Below are 16305 nucleotides of genomic sequence, written 5' to 3'. Positions count from 1 at the left end.
TTATTGACACACAGGGAGCAATCATTGATATTTTTCTTATTTCCTGATATCAAAAAATCATTTCTTGATATCAGGAATTCGAATTTTTGATATAAAAAAATCAATTTTTTTGAAATCAGAAAACGTATTTCTTGATATCTAATAATCGTCAGTATTATTTGATATTTGTATATCATAAAATGGATTTCTTGATATCAAAAAAATATGACTTGCGGTCATAAAACTTTCGAGCACGATTTTTGTACTCAGACTCAGAAATCAACCAATCAAAATCCTGGATTTGGTGTTTCGATCACAAATTTTGTACTCCGAGTACTGAGTAAAGTTTTATGACCGAGAGATCTGATATCAAGAAATATTTTTTTATATCAAAAAATCAATTTTTGATATCAGGAATTCAATTTTTTTTATATCAAGAAATATTTTTTGATATCAGAAAATAAGGAATAAATAGTAAAACGGTGCCTCATAAAGGATCAAACTTCCACAATATCATTATGAACATGTATGCCCAGAGTAAATCTTGTGTTCGAGTAAAGAATAGATTGAAATACCTTTTGAGAACTAAAATAGGAGTAAAGCAGGGAGGCAATTTGAGCCGTTTTATTCAAAATTTTCATAAATGGCCTTCCTGATTGTCTCAAAAATTCGCCTAATCCAGTCGTTGTTAATTCACGACCTATCCTTTATTTATATTATATGCTGATGATATTGGCACTTTGCGACATCAGTAAAAGGACTGCAGACTTCGATTGAGTACTTCAAAGTAAAGATTGGTGTTTGAAAAAGAGAGGCGAAAGATACCAAAGGGACTTTCAAAATAATAAGTCGAAAATAAACTGACACCGCCATGGCTAAAAAAGAAAAAGACCAACATACAAACAATAGTGCACAAAACACAACATAGAAAACTAAAGACTGAGCAACACGAACCTCACTAAAAACCGGGATGATCCCAGGAGCTCCGGAAGGGTAAGCAGATCCTTCTATACATGTGGCAACCGTCGTGTTGCTCATGTTAGTACAAACCCGGTGATAAGTCTTATTCAGTAAAGGTCACATTCGGGGGAAAGGGGACGGGGTTGTAGTTACGACAATTACAACAAATCCGTCGTCATCTGTGAAACAGATGTTCCATAACTGTCAACCAAATTCGTGATGGCGTCCGTAAAATTTAGGAAGGGATGATCTCAACTTCACCACTTGGAAATCTTGGTTTAATAGATTCCTTGTGAGCAGCAACCCTCTATCAAGAAAATTCCTTGTGAGCAGCAACCCTCTATCAAGGAAATAGTGATAGGAAATACAAGCCCTGGAATATCATATCAACTTGGAGATATATACTCCGTATGCAGGCGCTGCTGGAATGTAGCTACATAGAAATCGAAAGTTCACAATTGGGAAGCTTAAATCATCTCTTTTGTCGTAAAGTTTTGTTTTCAACCGACTGTCATTGTCAATTTCTAGATGTAAGTCAAGATATGAGGCAGACTTAACTGTATCTGTTGTATCCTTTACCTCAAGTTCGATGGGATAGATGTGTTCAACATAGTCACCAAATTTTGAATTATTTAGTGAGAGAACATCATCTTTATTGCGGAAATCGAAGTTAAATGATACTGCTAACTTCTTTTCTTTTTTCATAAGAAGTTCCTTATGAAGTCAGCCTCATATGAATAAAGAAACAAGTCGGCAAGAAGAGGAGCACAGTTGGTTCCCACGAGAATGCCGATTGTTAGTTGAAAAACACGAAAAATTAATTCAGATAGAATTAAGATGGTTGTATTTAATAAGGCAGGCTGGCATATCAAACATGGTTTTTTATTTTAATGTCATTACACATTTATTGGTTGTGCTCTCAATTGTAAATATTAAGGAATACATTTTAGTGCACCTAGATCTCTTTCTTTCGCTCAGAAGGACTTATTTAATAAGCATGATAAGACTAAATGCGGGACAGAAAATGTACAGAAAGATAAAAGTCCTATGGAATGCTTCATTTTTTTCTATTTGTTATTATCAATAATAAAGAACAATAAACAAAATAAAAATGATATTGAAAAAGTACATGATAAATACTCACCTTATTTTTTTCAGACACGGACTAGTCCCAATAAAAAACAGCAAACTCTTGCAGTTGAAAGTCGATCACCTATATCATATTGCTCTTGACACGGAACAACATGACCTGCAAACTATGTTTGGGGATGTTAAGGTAATAGTTTTTAATAAAAGTGCTACTTTTGGAAGAAAAAGATGGCTCACATAGTCCACCAATTTACAACTGTATGCTCCAAGGTTCATTCGGAGTTTGGCTCAAGGTTTATATTTATTGAATAGATAAATGAAAAAAAAAAAAGATGTTCAGGTTTCTAAGATTGGAATAAGATTGTCGTGAAGAAAATCTTTTCACATTTGAATGTCTATTATGTTCTGAAGCTGATACATTTTATCTGTTTCCCTTATTTTATATAAACTATGCCGTACGTAATTGTCTGTCTCATCGTTATGCTTTATGTAAATATATATATGTTGTGTACAAGTTATCATTTTGTACAAATTATAATTTGTACAAAAAAAATTGTACAAATTATAATTTGTATTTTGACTTTGTACAAATTGTAATTTGTACAAAAAGTGCTTGTACAAATTACAATTTGTACAAAATTTGACTAAAATTCACTTATAACTTGTACAATAATTTATAGTATGGATTTTGTATAAAAAAAGCATTGATACACACTTAGTATAGAATTTTCATTCAATGACCACACAATAAACCTTATTTACAAAATACAAAAATACCCAGATGGAGACAGGAAATGTAATTGATACATGTATGCCAGTCTATTCTGATAGTACAATAGAAATTGGCCCCAGTGACAATTCTGATAGAATAGTAAAATTTGTCTCAGTGACAATTCTGATAGTATATTAGAAATTGGCCCGAGTGAAAATCAGGATGACACTGACGTTGAAACACCAATTATACGTGCCAGGAAGCGTGCGCTGTCTGGCAAACAGATCCAAGCCGAATATCTAACCAAGAAAACGAAACGGAAATTATCAGAACTTGCTCTGGGGGATAATGTCATTATACCAATTCCTCAGTAAGATTGCGCCCCAACTGATCCTTGAAATATCTTAGGTGTAATTATTGAATCTGGAGAATTTGGGTACCGAATTGGAACAGCTGTAGGAATTTTAACAGGATATTTGTCGAGAAATCAAATTGAAGGTGTTAAAGACACAGCTTTATTCGCAGGAACGGTTCCTGAGCTTCAACTTTAGCTACGTGAAGCAGTTAAAAAGCCTTCAAAAACTGGTGGTCAGTGAGTTTCTTTCATGTAAATGCAAATGGGGTGCAGCACTTCTAAATGTAAATTTAAAAAGCAAAAGATGTTGTGCCATTCCCGATGCCATAATTCATTCACGTGCTCAAACAAATGATACAGAACTATTTTTGTATTTTGTAAAAAAGGTTTATTGTGTGGTCTGAATTAAAATTCTATAGTGCGTATCAATGCTTTTTATCTCATCACTTGGCGTCCGTCGTCCGTCGTCGTCGTCCGTCGTCGTCGTTAACTTTTTACATTTTGAACTTCTTCTAGAGACCCACTGAATGGAATTAAACCAAACATGGCATGAATGTTCATTATGAGGTGCTGACCAAGTGTTGTTACTTTGAAGCCGATCCATCATCCAAGATGGCCGTCAGCGGGGGACTTAGTTTAACATAGGACCCTATGGGAAATACATACAAATGTCTTCTTTTAGAGAACCACTGAATGGAATGAAACCAAACATGGCATGAATGTTCCTTATGAGGTGCTGACCAAGGGTTGTTACTTTGAAGCCGATCCATCAACCAAGATGGCCGCCAGCGGGGAACTTAGTTTAACATAGGACCCTATGGGAAATACATACAAATGTCTTCTTTTAGAGAACCACTAAATGGAATGAAACTAAACATGGCATGAATGTTCCTTATGAGGTGCTGACCAAGTCATGTAACTTTGAAGCCGATCCATTATCCAAGATGGCCGCCTGCGGGGGACTTAGTTTAACATAGGACCCTATGAGACATATTTACAAATGTCTTCTTTTAGAGAACCACTAAATGGAATAAAACCAAACATGGCATGAATGTTCCTTATGAGGTGCTGACCAAGTGTTGTTACTTTGAAGCCGATCCATCATCCATGATGGCCACCAGCGGGGGACTTAGTTTAACATAGGACCCTATGGGAAATACATACAAATGTCTTCTTTTAAAGAACCACTTAATGGAATGATACCAAACATGGCATGAATGTTCCTTATAAGGTGCTGACTAAGTGTTGTTACTTTGAAGCTGATCCTTCATTCACGATGGCCGCCAGAGGGGGGCCTTTCTTTAACATAAGACCCTATTGGAAATACATACAAATGCTTCTTCTAGAGGTGCACTGAATGGAATGAAACCAAACATGGCATAAATGTTTCTTATGAGGTGCTGATGAAGTGTTGCTAATTTGGCCTCACTCATTATTAGGGTATCTGTTATGATTTTAATCTATTTTAACATGATTTCCAAAACCAAAGTAGAATCAGGTGAGCGACTAGTTTTATAACAAAATCCATACTATAAATTATTGTACAAGTTATAAGTGAATTTTAGTCAAATTTTGTACAAATTGTAAAGTGTACCATTACATATGGTGTAGCATTCTCCTGTTTTCGTTGGATATTACGATCACGTGTTTCAAATAATATTTCATGTATCTGAAGCCTTGTTTCTATTTTTAAGTATATTGACGCTATGTTTTTATTTATACGTATATTGACGGTCAATATTAAAAATCTGTGACGTCACAATCATGGCGGAAGCGCCGCAGAGTACGAAAAGAAAATTTGCAAGTAGACTGAAATGAGTTCCATTTGAATTCTTATTTGTTCTAAACAGAAAAAAAATGTTGTATTTTTGTTTACAATAAAACAAGTTCATCTTATTTATTAAATTCTGGATCAAAATTTGCAAGTAGACTGAAATGAGTTCCATTTGAATTCTTATTTTTTCTAAACAGAAAAAAAATGTTGTGTTTTTGTTTACAATAAAACACGGTGCAGGCGGTGTTGCCACGATGTCACAGACGCAAGGGTTCGAATCTCGCTGAGGGAAGAACAAAATTTGCTAACAAAAATTTGAAGATCTAACATTGTTGGGCTAAATTTGAGACGAATTATATATATATTTATACATCTGTTGTAGAGTCGTCACTGGTTCAGACGTACTTATAATATAATTATTTCTGTGACTGCATCTTACATTAATTTGAAGGATCCTTTACAATAGACAATTCAGCTGATCTGTAACAATTCCGTCTTCATGCCTTATATATCATGTACTGTGTTACGACGCTAGATAAAAACTGATGAGGAAAGGTAACACCCGGCCACCGAAAGCTTTATTATTTATAGAGCCTAGGTGGTCGAGTGGTCTAGTGCGTCGGGCATAGTGCAAGGCGATTTGGTGCCACGATATCTCAGTAGCATGAGTTCGAATCCCGGCCAGGGAAGAACAAAAAATTTGCTTCCGCAAATTTACAGATCTAACATTGTTGGGCTGTTGTTTAGACGATATATATAAGTGCCTATAAATAGCAACACATGACATACAAATCTATGGGAGTGTGGATCAATCAGAACAGAGATTAATGCAATTACACAAATAAAATTATAGATTCCCTAACAATGTAATTTTAACACACGATTTAGTATGTAAATATTAGAATGTTTAGAATATTTACAAAACGATAAAAATAAACTCAATATTTCGCTAGACAAACTAGCTTTATCAAGCGTTCATCTATCCAGGTGAAATCGGATGTAGATGATAAGAAACTTTTGCAGCTCAATGTACATGTTGCACATGAATTTAGCTGCCTTGTAAATAATACATAATGTGGATAAAGTTCAAGATTATGTTCAAAATTGGTGGTTGAAGTTTGCAACGTCCATTGGCCAATATTACAGGATAAAAAGGACGATGCTGTATATTAAATTATTCTTTATCTTTCCTGTATCTCTTCTCGTCTTTTTCGTTAAGACCATCCGGTTCTAAAGTGTGGAGCTGGTGGATCCAAAAGTTTTCTCTTCTCCTTCTCGCCGTGGTGTCCCACTCGGTGTTGACTTCTATGATTTGGAAAGTAACATTATCAAAAGGATGTTTCTTTGAGCGAAGATGTCTTGTGAGAGTATAGTTTTTGTTGGTTTTGTACCATGAACGATGGTTATTGGGCCGAATATTGAATTTATCCATTGTTGCTCCCACATACTGAATGCCACAAGTGTTACATGTTAATATATAAATTGAGTTCTCCGTTTTACAGTTGGAATTTGAGTAGATGGCCAAACTTCAACCACCAATTTTGTACCATGATAATTTTGAACTTCGTCCACATTATGTATTATTTACAAGGCAGCTAAATTCATATGCAACATGTACTTTGAGCTGCAAAAGTTTCTTATCATCTACATCCGATTTCACCTGGATAGATGCACGCTTGATAAGGTAAAGCTAGTTTGTCTAGCGAAATATTGCGTTTATTTTTATCGTTTTGTAAATATTTTAAACATTCTAATATTTACATACTAAATAGTGTGTTAAAATTACATTGTTAGGCAATCTATATATATATATGTCTAAATTGAAAACAAAGTTCAAACCTATGATTGCGTTGGATAAAAACCGCAATTTTTATACGTGTGCATGCAAAACAAATTTCTTGGTAGAGGGGTCTAAATACAGCACAAACAACATTTTCCAAAAGACCAAAAAAGTTAAAAATTATATTTAAACAAAACGTATTTGACTAACAGGTCGAACAACGGATGTTCTTAAACCCTGTTGACTGCCATTGGCGATTGCCAAATAAACTGATCACAAGATGTAACAATATGGATCTTTATTATTAGTTTAATACCAAACAGAAAACAATTAACTTGCAGAAAAGATGGTATACCGCAAACATGAGGTGCAAAAATTTGTACACCATATCCGGATTTCGACAATTAATGTCTCTTCAGTGATGTTAGGAATCGAAACGGTATTTGGAAGTCCATATAATTTACCTCAACTTAGGATAGACTCTTGAATTTTGAAGAGTCGAAATAGGATGAACGGATCATATAAACCCAAAGGCAAATATAATACAAACCCAAACGAAAAAATATAAATTAGTCTAAATTGAAAACAACGTTCAAACCTATGATTGCGTTGGATAAAAACCGCAATTTTATACGTGTGCATGCAAAACAAATTTCTTGGTAGAGGGGTCTAAATACAGCACAAACAACATTTTCCAAAAGACCAAAAAAGTTAAAAAGTATATTTAAACAAAACGCATTTGACTAGCAGGTCGAACAACTGATGTTCTTAAACCCTGCTGACTGCCATTGGCGATTGCCAAATAAACGGATCACAAGATGTAACAAAATGGATCTTATAATTAAATTATTACCAAACAGAAAACAACAAACTTGCGGAAAAGATAGTATACCGATAACATGAGGTGCAAAAATTTGTACACCATATCCGGATTTCGACAATTAATGTCTTCAGTTATATATATATATTTTACCCGGATATTATACCATATTATACGTTGACGAATGAACCAAAATTTCTTTCTAAATGCTAAGATTCGGTGTAAATATATAAACAAAAAAATAAAGTTGGGAGCGACAAATAACGCTTCATAATATTTCATCACGTTCGTTGTTCGTGTTTTCATTGTCACCGGTTGTCGCAACCATGGGTGCATGAAAATATTAAAACAAAGCGAAGTTCATACTAGAAGATAGCTTACCATTGCAATATCCGGAAATCGAATGTAAATATATTTGACAAGATGTTTATTGACGCCAAGCAAATGAAATGAGGTTGAAACTATTTTAAAGAATGTTCAGGCAATTGATTATTTAATGCTATTTTGGATTACCGAACTGCTCATAATCAGATATACGTTGGTAAGGCCATACCAAATCGCAATTTCCTGTTCTTCGGACTCCTACTGTAAAAAAAGGTGAGAGCGGTCGGAAATTAAAGTAAAAAGAATGGATTGAATTTAATTAAAGAGAGCGTCATTGTTTAAAAAGTTTTTTTTTCAAACGAGCAAAAAAAGATTTTGCGCATTAGTTGTGCTTTATATTTATATTTCTACGTATCTTAGCCTTAAAATAAGATTATTCGGTAGCTAGTCATCTCGTACCTTTGTCATTTCGTACCCAAAATTACCATTTCGTACCCAAAATTACCATTTCGTACCCAACATTTACCATTTCGTACCCATGATCAAAACTATTTCGTACTCATGATCAAAACTATTTCGTACCGTATGTGCCTACTGCATAAACTATTTCGTACCTCCTTGACTAAATACATGTTTACTATTCCGTTTATATATTTTTAAATCGTTGATATTTTATTCCAACAACGGTTTTGGAGATTTTGTAAAACAAAAAATGTATAAATCCGGCAAAAATAAAGAAGATTTGCATACTGTTCCATTATAGGTTTTTAAAATGTTTCACTAGTATATTTAATGCATACTGGTCCATTTCAACAAAATAAATCAAAGTACTGAAGTACTGAACATCGGATGACCGCAAGTTATTGTGGATGTCACAAGCGCTTGTCTCAGAAAAAAAATCACATATTCATACCTGAAAGTGAGGTTAATGTACAGATGTATTTTTTTTCTGAGACAAGTTCTTGTGTGGAAGATAAATAAATGAAAGGGAATTCAACATCACCGTAATAACTATTATATATATATATATATATATATATGTGTGTTGTAGTGGTACCAGAGACATATAATACAATTGTATTATATGTCTCAATTGTATTATATGTCTCTGGTGATACAAATCAATATACTCTGGTTTATATTAATATTAATATTTGTATATTACAGTTACATGTATATATAATTTTCATCCATTTGTATATCATTATATTCTACTAATTATTAATAGTGCAGTGCAAGTGCATGGTGGACACTCTTCTATAATAATTCGATTTTTCTTATAGATTGGATTTGAGTAGGCATTCATATTTTCCCGCAAAACGAGAGAGCAAGGACCAATAACTATGCATGTATCTGTATATAATCTTCACCTTCTTTATAGGAGATTGCAATCGTTCTTGAGATATTCTTCCGCATGCGTTAACACAATTTTTCTGTACGTCTGCATAGATATTAATAATTTTTACTTACATACATATAAAACATTTTAATATTATTAAATTATGTTCCAAAAAAAATATTTGATGAGTATTCATTGAAGAAATGAATATATAGCAAGCGATAAGGAATGTTATTTTGCACTCGATGATGTCGGCGTATTTATCATGTTTATAGATCGGTTAAAAATCCAAAACTAATTTACATAATGGAAATTTAGGCGATAGCAATACACCGGAATGCCCTCACGGTCATCCGCTGTAATAAAAAAATGATATTATTTTTTTTAGATAAATAGGTAAAGTATGCTATAAAAATTTTGATATGAATTTAATTTAAAAATAATATTATAACATGAATGAAATGCTTCCAGCAGTATAAAATTTCTAAATACCTATAATTGGTTTAATCAAGCAGTACATTGAAACTTTAATAGTTTTAAGTACACTTTGTTTGTTTGCAGGGTTTTGCCTTCAACTAATATTTCAACTCTAAAAATATGAGGTTAATAAACCAAAAAAGAAATAATTATCGGCTACTGTTTTCATACGACCGCAAAATTTTGCTGCCGTATAATAAATAGTATACTGTTGTCGTCGTCTTCGAAGATATTTGGTTTCCAGACTAACTTGAGAATAAATGCATGGATCTTTATGAAATTGTACATCAAAATTCCATACCATAAAAAGAAGGTTGGGATTGATTTTGGAGGTTATTGTCTTAACCGTTTAGGAATTAGAGGCAAAAAAGGACTAAAAACAAGCATTGTTCTTGTTTCAGGACAATAACCATGATAACTCAAAAGGAAAGTTGGGATTGATTTTGGGGTTTATGGCCCAAACCGTGTAGGAATTAGGGGTCAAAAAGGGACCAAAAACAAGTATTTTCTGGTTTCCGCACATTAACTTGAGTATAAGTCTATGAATATCTATGAAATTGTACCACAAGGTTCCATACCAAAAAAAGGAAGGTTGGGATCGACTTTTGGGTTATGACCATAACCGTTTAGGAATTAGGGGCCAAAATCAATACTTTTCTAATACTATGTATAAATTGATTATTTCTTGACCAATTTCTATGGGGTTGAAGTCTTGAATTCTTAGAGTTCTTTTATATGCTGAATCTAACTGTGTATTTAGATTTTGTAGAGAGTTCTTTAATATGCTGAATCTAACTGTGTAATTAGATTTTGTATTTTTGGCCCGGTTTTCAAATTGGTCCACATTAAGGCCAAAGGGTCTTTGATTTAGGGCCCAGTTTTCAAGTTGTTCCAAATCTGGGTCAAAATTTAACTTTGTTTGATTTCAACAAAATTTTAATATATGGGGTTCTTTGATATGCTGAATCTAACCATGTATACGAGTTGTCTCATTGGCACTCATACCGCATCTTCTTATATCTATTTACATATTGGATTTTGGGCCCAAAGGGTAAGGGCCCAAAATTAAACTTTTTGATTGATTTCATCAAAAATTTTATTTTTGGGGTTCTTTGATATGCCGAATATAACCGTGTAGTTCGATTTTTAATTTTGGGCCCCGTTTTCAAATTGGTCCTCATAAAGGTCCAAAGGGTCCAAAATTAAATTTTGGTTGATTTCATCAAAAATTGGGTTCTTTGATATGCTGAATCTATATATGTATTTAGATTTTGGATATTGGAGCATAATAAGTAAATGTCCAATTTTATTAATTTCTAAGTTCTTAGACCACATTCAATCTGTGTCAGAAACCTATGCTGTGTCAAATATTTGATCACAATCCAAATTCAGAGCTGTATCAAGCTTGAACGTTGTGTCCTAACTGTTCAGGGTTCGACCTCTGCGGTCGTAACAGGCTGCGCCCTGCGGAGCATCATATTATAGTTGTTAACAGTTGTTTTGTCAGGAAATGCATTGAAAAGGGTCACAAGCAAATATTTACTTAAGAAGAAAGTCATAAATAAAAATGTTTGTATAAGAATTTGCACCTTATGTGACTAATCTTTCCTTAAGAAATAATTAGTATGCATCACATTATTTTTTTTTTCTGTAATCTTCTCATGTTTTTATGCACATTTCACCATAAATTGCTCCTCTTCAGTTTTTATCGTACACGTTCAAAAAGTCTAAAATGAATATTTAAAGGAGTCTCGTTTCGCCCTTTAGTTTTATTCGGCGATCACACACATTTGACTCTTGAAATTACCGTTGTTCGTTTTGTAATGATTGACCATTTTGCTAGATACTCAATACTATCTTCAACAACAATGTGAATATTATAAAGAGAAAGTAGAAAAAATTCTACAAAATTTTCAGATTTTTTTTACAAATTACTTTCAATGATCTTCAATGTACCCGTAGCCTACTCAATCAACGGCCTTTTCTCCTATGTGACTTCATACACACATAGATCAAAGGACTGAGTCCTCGATAAACCGAATGACACCCTTGTTAATGTAGCTCGTTTTAACAAAATACTTTGTCAAAACATTGTAAAAATATGTTCTAGAACTTGGACTATATATGATTACCTTGTTTTTGCACATTGTAGTTATTAACAATATTTATAGTGTTGTTGACAGCTGATCCTAATTTAGACATCTCAAAGAACTAGTACAAGAAATAAATCATATATTTTTTTCGCCTGTCCTAATAATGCTAATGAACACATTGTTCTCTGGGGGTACACAAGGGGAATTTTTTTTTAATAAGTACATAAGAGTTGATAATCTAGCAAAATGATTCAGTATCACAAAATGCACAACGTTAAATTTAAGAAATGAGTGGGTTTTTTAAGTCCCCTACCGACGAAGTCTTTATCTGTCTGTCTGTCTGTCTGTCCGTCAAATCAGTTTTCCACACTTTTTTCTTCGTGCTTGAAGATATTGATTTGATATTTGGTGTATTGTTTTATCATGACAAGTTACAGATCAAGTTCGAATTTTGTTTCGGTCTGATGATTATGTGCAGAGTTATGGTCCTTGGATTTTGAAAATTCATCAAATAATCAGTTTTCCGCACTTTTTTCGTCGTGCTTGAAGATATTGATTTGATAATTGGTATATAGTTTTATCATGACAAGTTACAGATCAAGTTCGAAATTTGTTCTGGTCTGATAATTTTGTGCAGAGTTATGGTCCTTGGACTTAGAAAATTCACTCAAATAATCAGTTTTCCACACTTTGTTTCGTCATGCTTGAAGACATTGTTTTAATAATTAGTATATAGTTGTATCATGACAAGTTACAGATCAAGTTCAAATTTTGTTCCGGTCTGATTATTTTGTGCAGTGTTATGGTACTTGCATTGGACTATGAAAATTCACTTAAATAATCAGTTTTCAACACTTTTTTTCGTCATGCTTGAAGATATTGACTTGATATTTGGTATATAATTTACACCATGACAATGAATTTTTAACCGGTAGGGGACTATGTATCGCCATGCAATACTCTCAGAATGCTTGTTTTAAAAGGAGAAAAAGACATCTCGTTCAAGTCGTCTTTTAAAACAGCCTAATCTGTTTTAGTGGACAAAAACATAAGTCTCCCTTCCATTTAGAAGTTGGTTTAGGGGTTTAATTATGAACAGTTGTTTAGATATTTGAACAATAAGGATAAATGATACGGGTCGAGGCAAGTCTTCAAGGAACAAAACCTGTGGTGCATTGTAAAGGTCATATGTTGGTAATTCATAATATATATTGTTTAAGGATGGGGGGTCTGTGGAGTTTTGGATTTATTTCATACTTTATTTTGTTATTTTACTTTTTTCATGCTTTACCAGGGACATCAATATATGGGGCATTGTGAAGGCATTATTAAGACATTAAGAATATAATAGTAAAAGGGTAGTGATCTGAACAGTTTTAAAGATATCTAACAATCAACAATATGATAGGGTATGGGAATGTTCTCCAGGATTAAACTTACTAGATAGGACTTATCATGACAACTTAAGGTCAAAGAAAATTAAATGGGCTATATCACAGATTTTGGTAAAAAATGTCATACAACATTTGCTCGTCGAACTATAAATGAAACTCGAAAAAATAATGGATTTATCTTTTTTATTATCTGAAATTTTACTGATTGAATTCTTTCAAAATAGGTAAACATTTGTTTAGAAAGCACATAAAATCGGCTAAAAACGATCTTGAATTTGTCTTAATATCATCAGATCTCCAATTTCAAATACATAGATTTTTATTGAAAAACTATATGTTGTTGATATACAAATTTCCGTTTCAATGATATAAAATAATCATAATTATGTTCACCGACTTCGTTTTTGGTCTTTTATCAGATCTGTTACCTAGTTGGTAGTGAAAAACTTCAAAAATCGACGTTTTACGGTCTACAACGCGATGACGTTACGCTTATTTCGACGTTTTGTGGTATTTTTCAGCTAGAACACCACTTTGAATTATGTATCCGTAAAAACAAAGTCGGTGACCCTATTATTATTTTACATCATTAAAACGGAAATTTATGTTTCAACAACATATAGTTTCTTTAAGAAAAATCTATGTATTTGAAATCGGAGATTTGATGATTTTAAGACAAATTTAAGAACGTTTTTCGCCGATTTTATGTGCTTTATATACAAATGTTCCCGTATTTTGAAAGATTTTAATCAGTAATATTTTAGATAATAAAAGATAACTCCATTATTTTATTGATTTTCAGTTATAGTGAAACGAGCAAATGTTTAAGCAAAATTTTACAAAAATCTGTGACATAGCCTAATTACTAATTACTAGTAATTACTGTAACTTGACCTTTATATGGTTAAGGGGTGTAGGCCTGAACCATTTTTATGTTATCGGTTTTTCGGTCCGTTTTGGTATTTCATGCTGACGCATGTGTTTTGTTTTAGCTAATATCCTTCGAACATTAATGTTGGGGATATATTTAACAGTATCTTACTATAGTACGTACTGAACTGTTTTCATTTCAGAGTCGTATTCTATTCATATATGAGCAAGGATTTTCCGCACACTCGCATCGTATTCATTTTCGATTTACACATGCTATTCGTATTTCCGCGTAATTTTCCTAATTGTTTTTTTTTGTGATTCTGCTTTGTTTTAACCCTTATGATGTGTTCTAGAATCATTTACAAGCATAACTTAACTTCTACTTGATGTCGGAAAACGGAGTGTTCCATGGAAATACCGCAAAAGATCACACATGATTTGAAATTACCGGAGTTTCCTTTGACCAAGTATTTGTACTATACAAATCCTTGCTTAGACGTTTTCAACCAGTTGGAAAAAGTTCGTGGCGAAAAAAGGGGGGGGGGGGGGGGGGGGGGTGCGGCTTTTTTTTATATACTTTCTTGTACAGAGCATATGCATTTCATTGATAGAAGCGGAATTTAATAAGTCATAGGGAACCAGCAATTCCCTTTAGAGATTAAGGGTCTAGACTCAGCCCCTGAAATAAATCCCCTCCCCGTCTTTTTGGCTCTCACGATACAGTACGACCTGGGACTTACTCAGTTCAGATAATTAGAAATGTCTAACATATGTTGTTACAATGTCAGTCTTCATACCTGCCAACTTCCACGATTTAGGCGTGAACTACACGATTTTGACCCTAGTCACGACTCAGTCCAATTGTCTGACATAAGGAAATGAATTTATTAATTAAATTATTACAGGTTCCTGACTAGGGACAAGCAAATACAGAAAATGACTGGGTTTAAATTGATAACAAGTGCTTCTGAAAACCCAACGCCTGACCAGGAACAATTGTGTAACAGCACAACATAAGGACAAACACAAAAAAATCAGTTAATGAAGGATTTTGAAACGCTTTATATGTGCCTGTTCCAAGTCAGGAGCCTGTAATTCAGTGGTTGTCGTTTGTTGCTGTATATCATATTTGTTTTTCGTTCATTATTTTATACATTAATCAAGCCGTTAGTTTTCTCGCTTCAATTGTTTTACATTTGTCATTTCGGGGCCTTTCGTAGCTGACTATGCGATATGGGTTTTGCTCATTGTTGAAGGCCGTACGGTGCCCTATAGTTGTAAATTTCTATATATGTCATATGGTCTCTTGTGGAGATTTGTCACATTGACGATCATACCACATCTTTTCTTATTTTTATATTTATAATGAAACAAAAAAAAAAGAAACTAAACAACTATACCAATTTATGATTGATTGATTGATGTTTGTGCTTAACCCCACTTTCACATCCAGTGAATATAACCTTGAGATGCATTTCAAAGTTATCTCTATGGTAAACAATAATGTATATGGTTTTGGGTTGGACATTGAATTTTCTTAAACTTCAATATCCAGAGATTCTGATTTATGTCTATAAGTTATTTCTTCATGTCATAACTTCGATTCTCTACCATCTTTATGTAAAACCCCTTTAGGTAGTTTCACCTTTCAGTCGTGTACACTTCGGGCTCAAAGTAGCATCTTTATATAAAATTTAGTCCACAATGATCGCTTTTGTGATGCAAACCTAGTAAGCTACCACAGAAGAACTGTTTAATTCCAAAACACTTTCTGTCACGAGATACACGTGGTTGCTTAACTTGTTCAAATCACTGCTTTACCGTCGGCCTATTCATTAGCTGTTGTTTCGTTTTCTAGAATTGGTGAAATAGAGACAATTGTTTCACTAAAATTGAATAGACTGATTTCTTGTTCACATATGGAATTAGTTTTAAAACGTATCCTCGATTTTTTCAATTTCAATGTGTCGTCGTTGGGAACCCCAGTCTGAAATGTTTAAATGATATCAAGCACGTCCTTATTTTTGCTTTATCCAAAGAATATGACGTGTGCTGAAAAAAAAACCCATTAAAAAGTGATTAAAATGTTTTCAAAACCCATTTTTATTACAGTTTGTCTGCTTTGGTGGGCAGGTGTCTCGAATGGAAAAGTTCACAAGTTTTGTTATTCATGAATTAGGATTACAGCCTGGCACGGGCGATACACCTACAAATTATGCGGCTGGGACTGATCGGTATGCCCTTTACAAAGCTGGACCGGTTCTTGCTGTCAGCGTAAGTAAAGTGTATTTACATCAATCCAAATAATTAGTCAGGACAATAAATGGATCGTTTGC

The 16305-nt window shown here is 33.4% G+C and overlaps 1 protein-coding gene across 2 annotated transcripts in view; it reads left to right on the top strand.

Moving 5' to 3' along the window:
* The window catches only part of LOC127727928 (uridine phosphorylase 1-like), a 163077-nt gene that overhangs the window by 95578 nt on the left and 51194 nt on the right, over nucleotides 1-16305 (top strand). For both annotated transcript variants that reach the window (XM_052235085.1, XM_052235084.1), the window contains exons 2-3: nucleotides 2098-2215; nucleotides 16082-16243. In XM_052235085.1, coding sequence (XP_052091045.1) covers nucleotides 2098-2215; nucleotides 16082-16243 — 280 coding nt within the window. The remainder of the gene's footprint in view (nucleotides 1-2097; nucleotides 2216-16081; nucleotides 16244-16305) is intronic.

This window comes from Mytilus californianus, unplaced genomic scaffold, assembly GCF_021869535.1.
Source record: "Mytilus californianus isolate M0D057914Y unplaced genomic scaffold, xbMytCali1.0.p SCAF_2, whole genome shotgun sequence".
Taxonomy (NCBI): domain Eukaryota; kingdom Metazoa; phylum Mollusca; class Bivalvia; order Mytilida; family Mytilidae; genus Mytilus; species Mytilus californianus.
The sequence above is the reverse complement of the archived record's forward strand: the minus strand, read 5'-3'. Positions and strand labels throughout refer to the sequence as shown.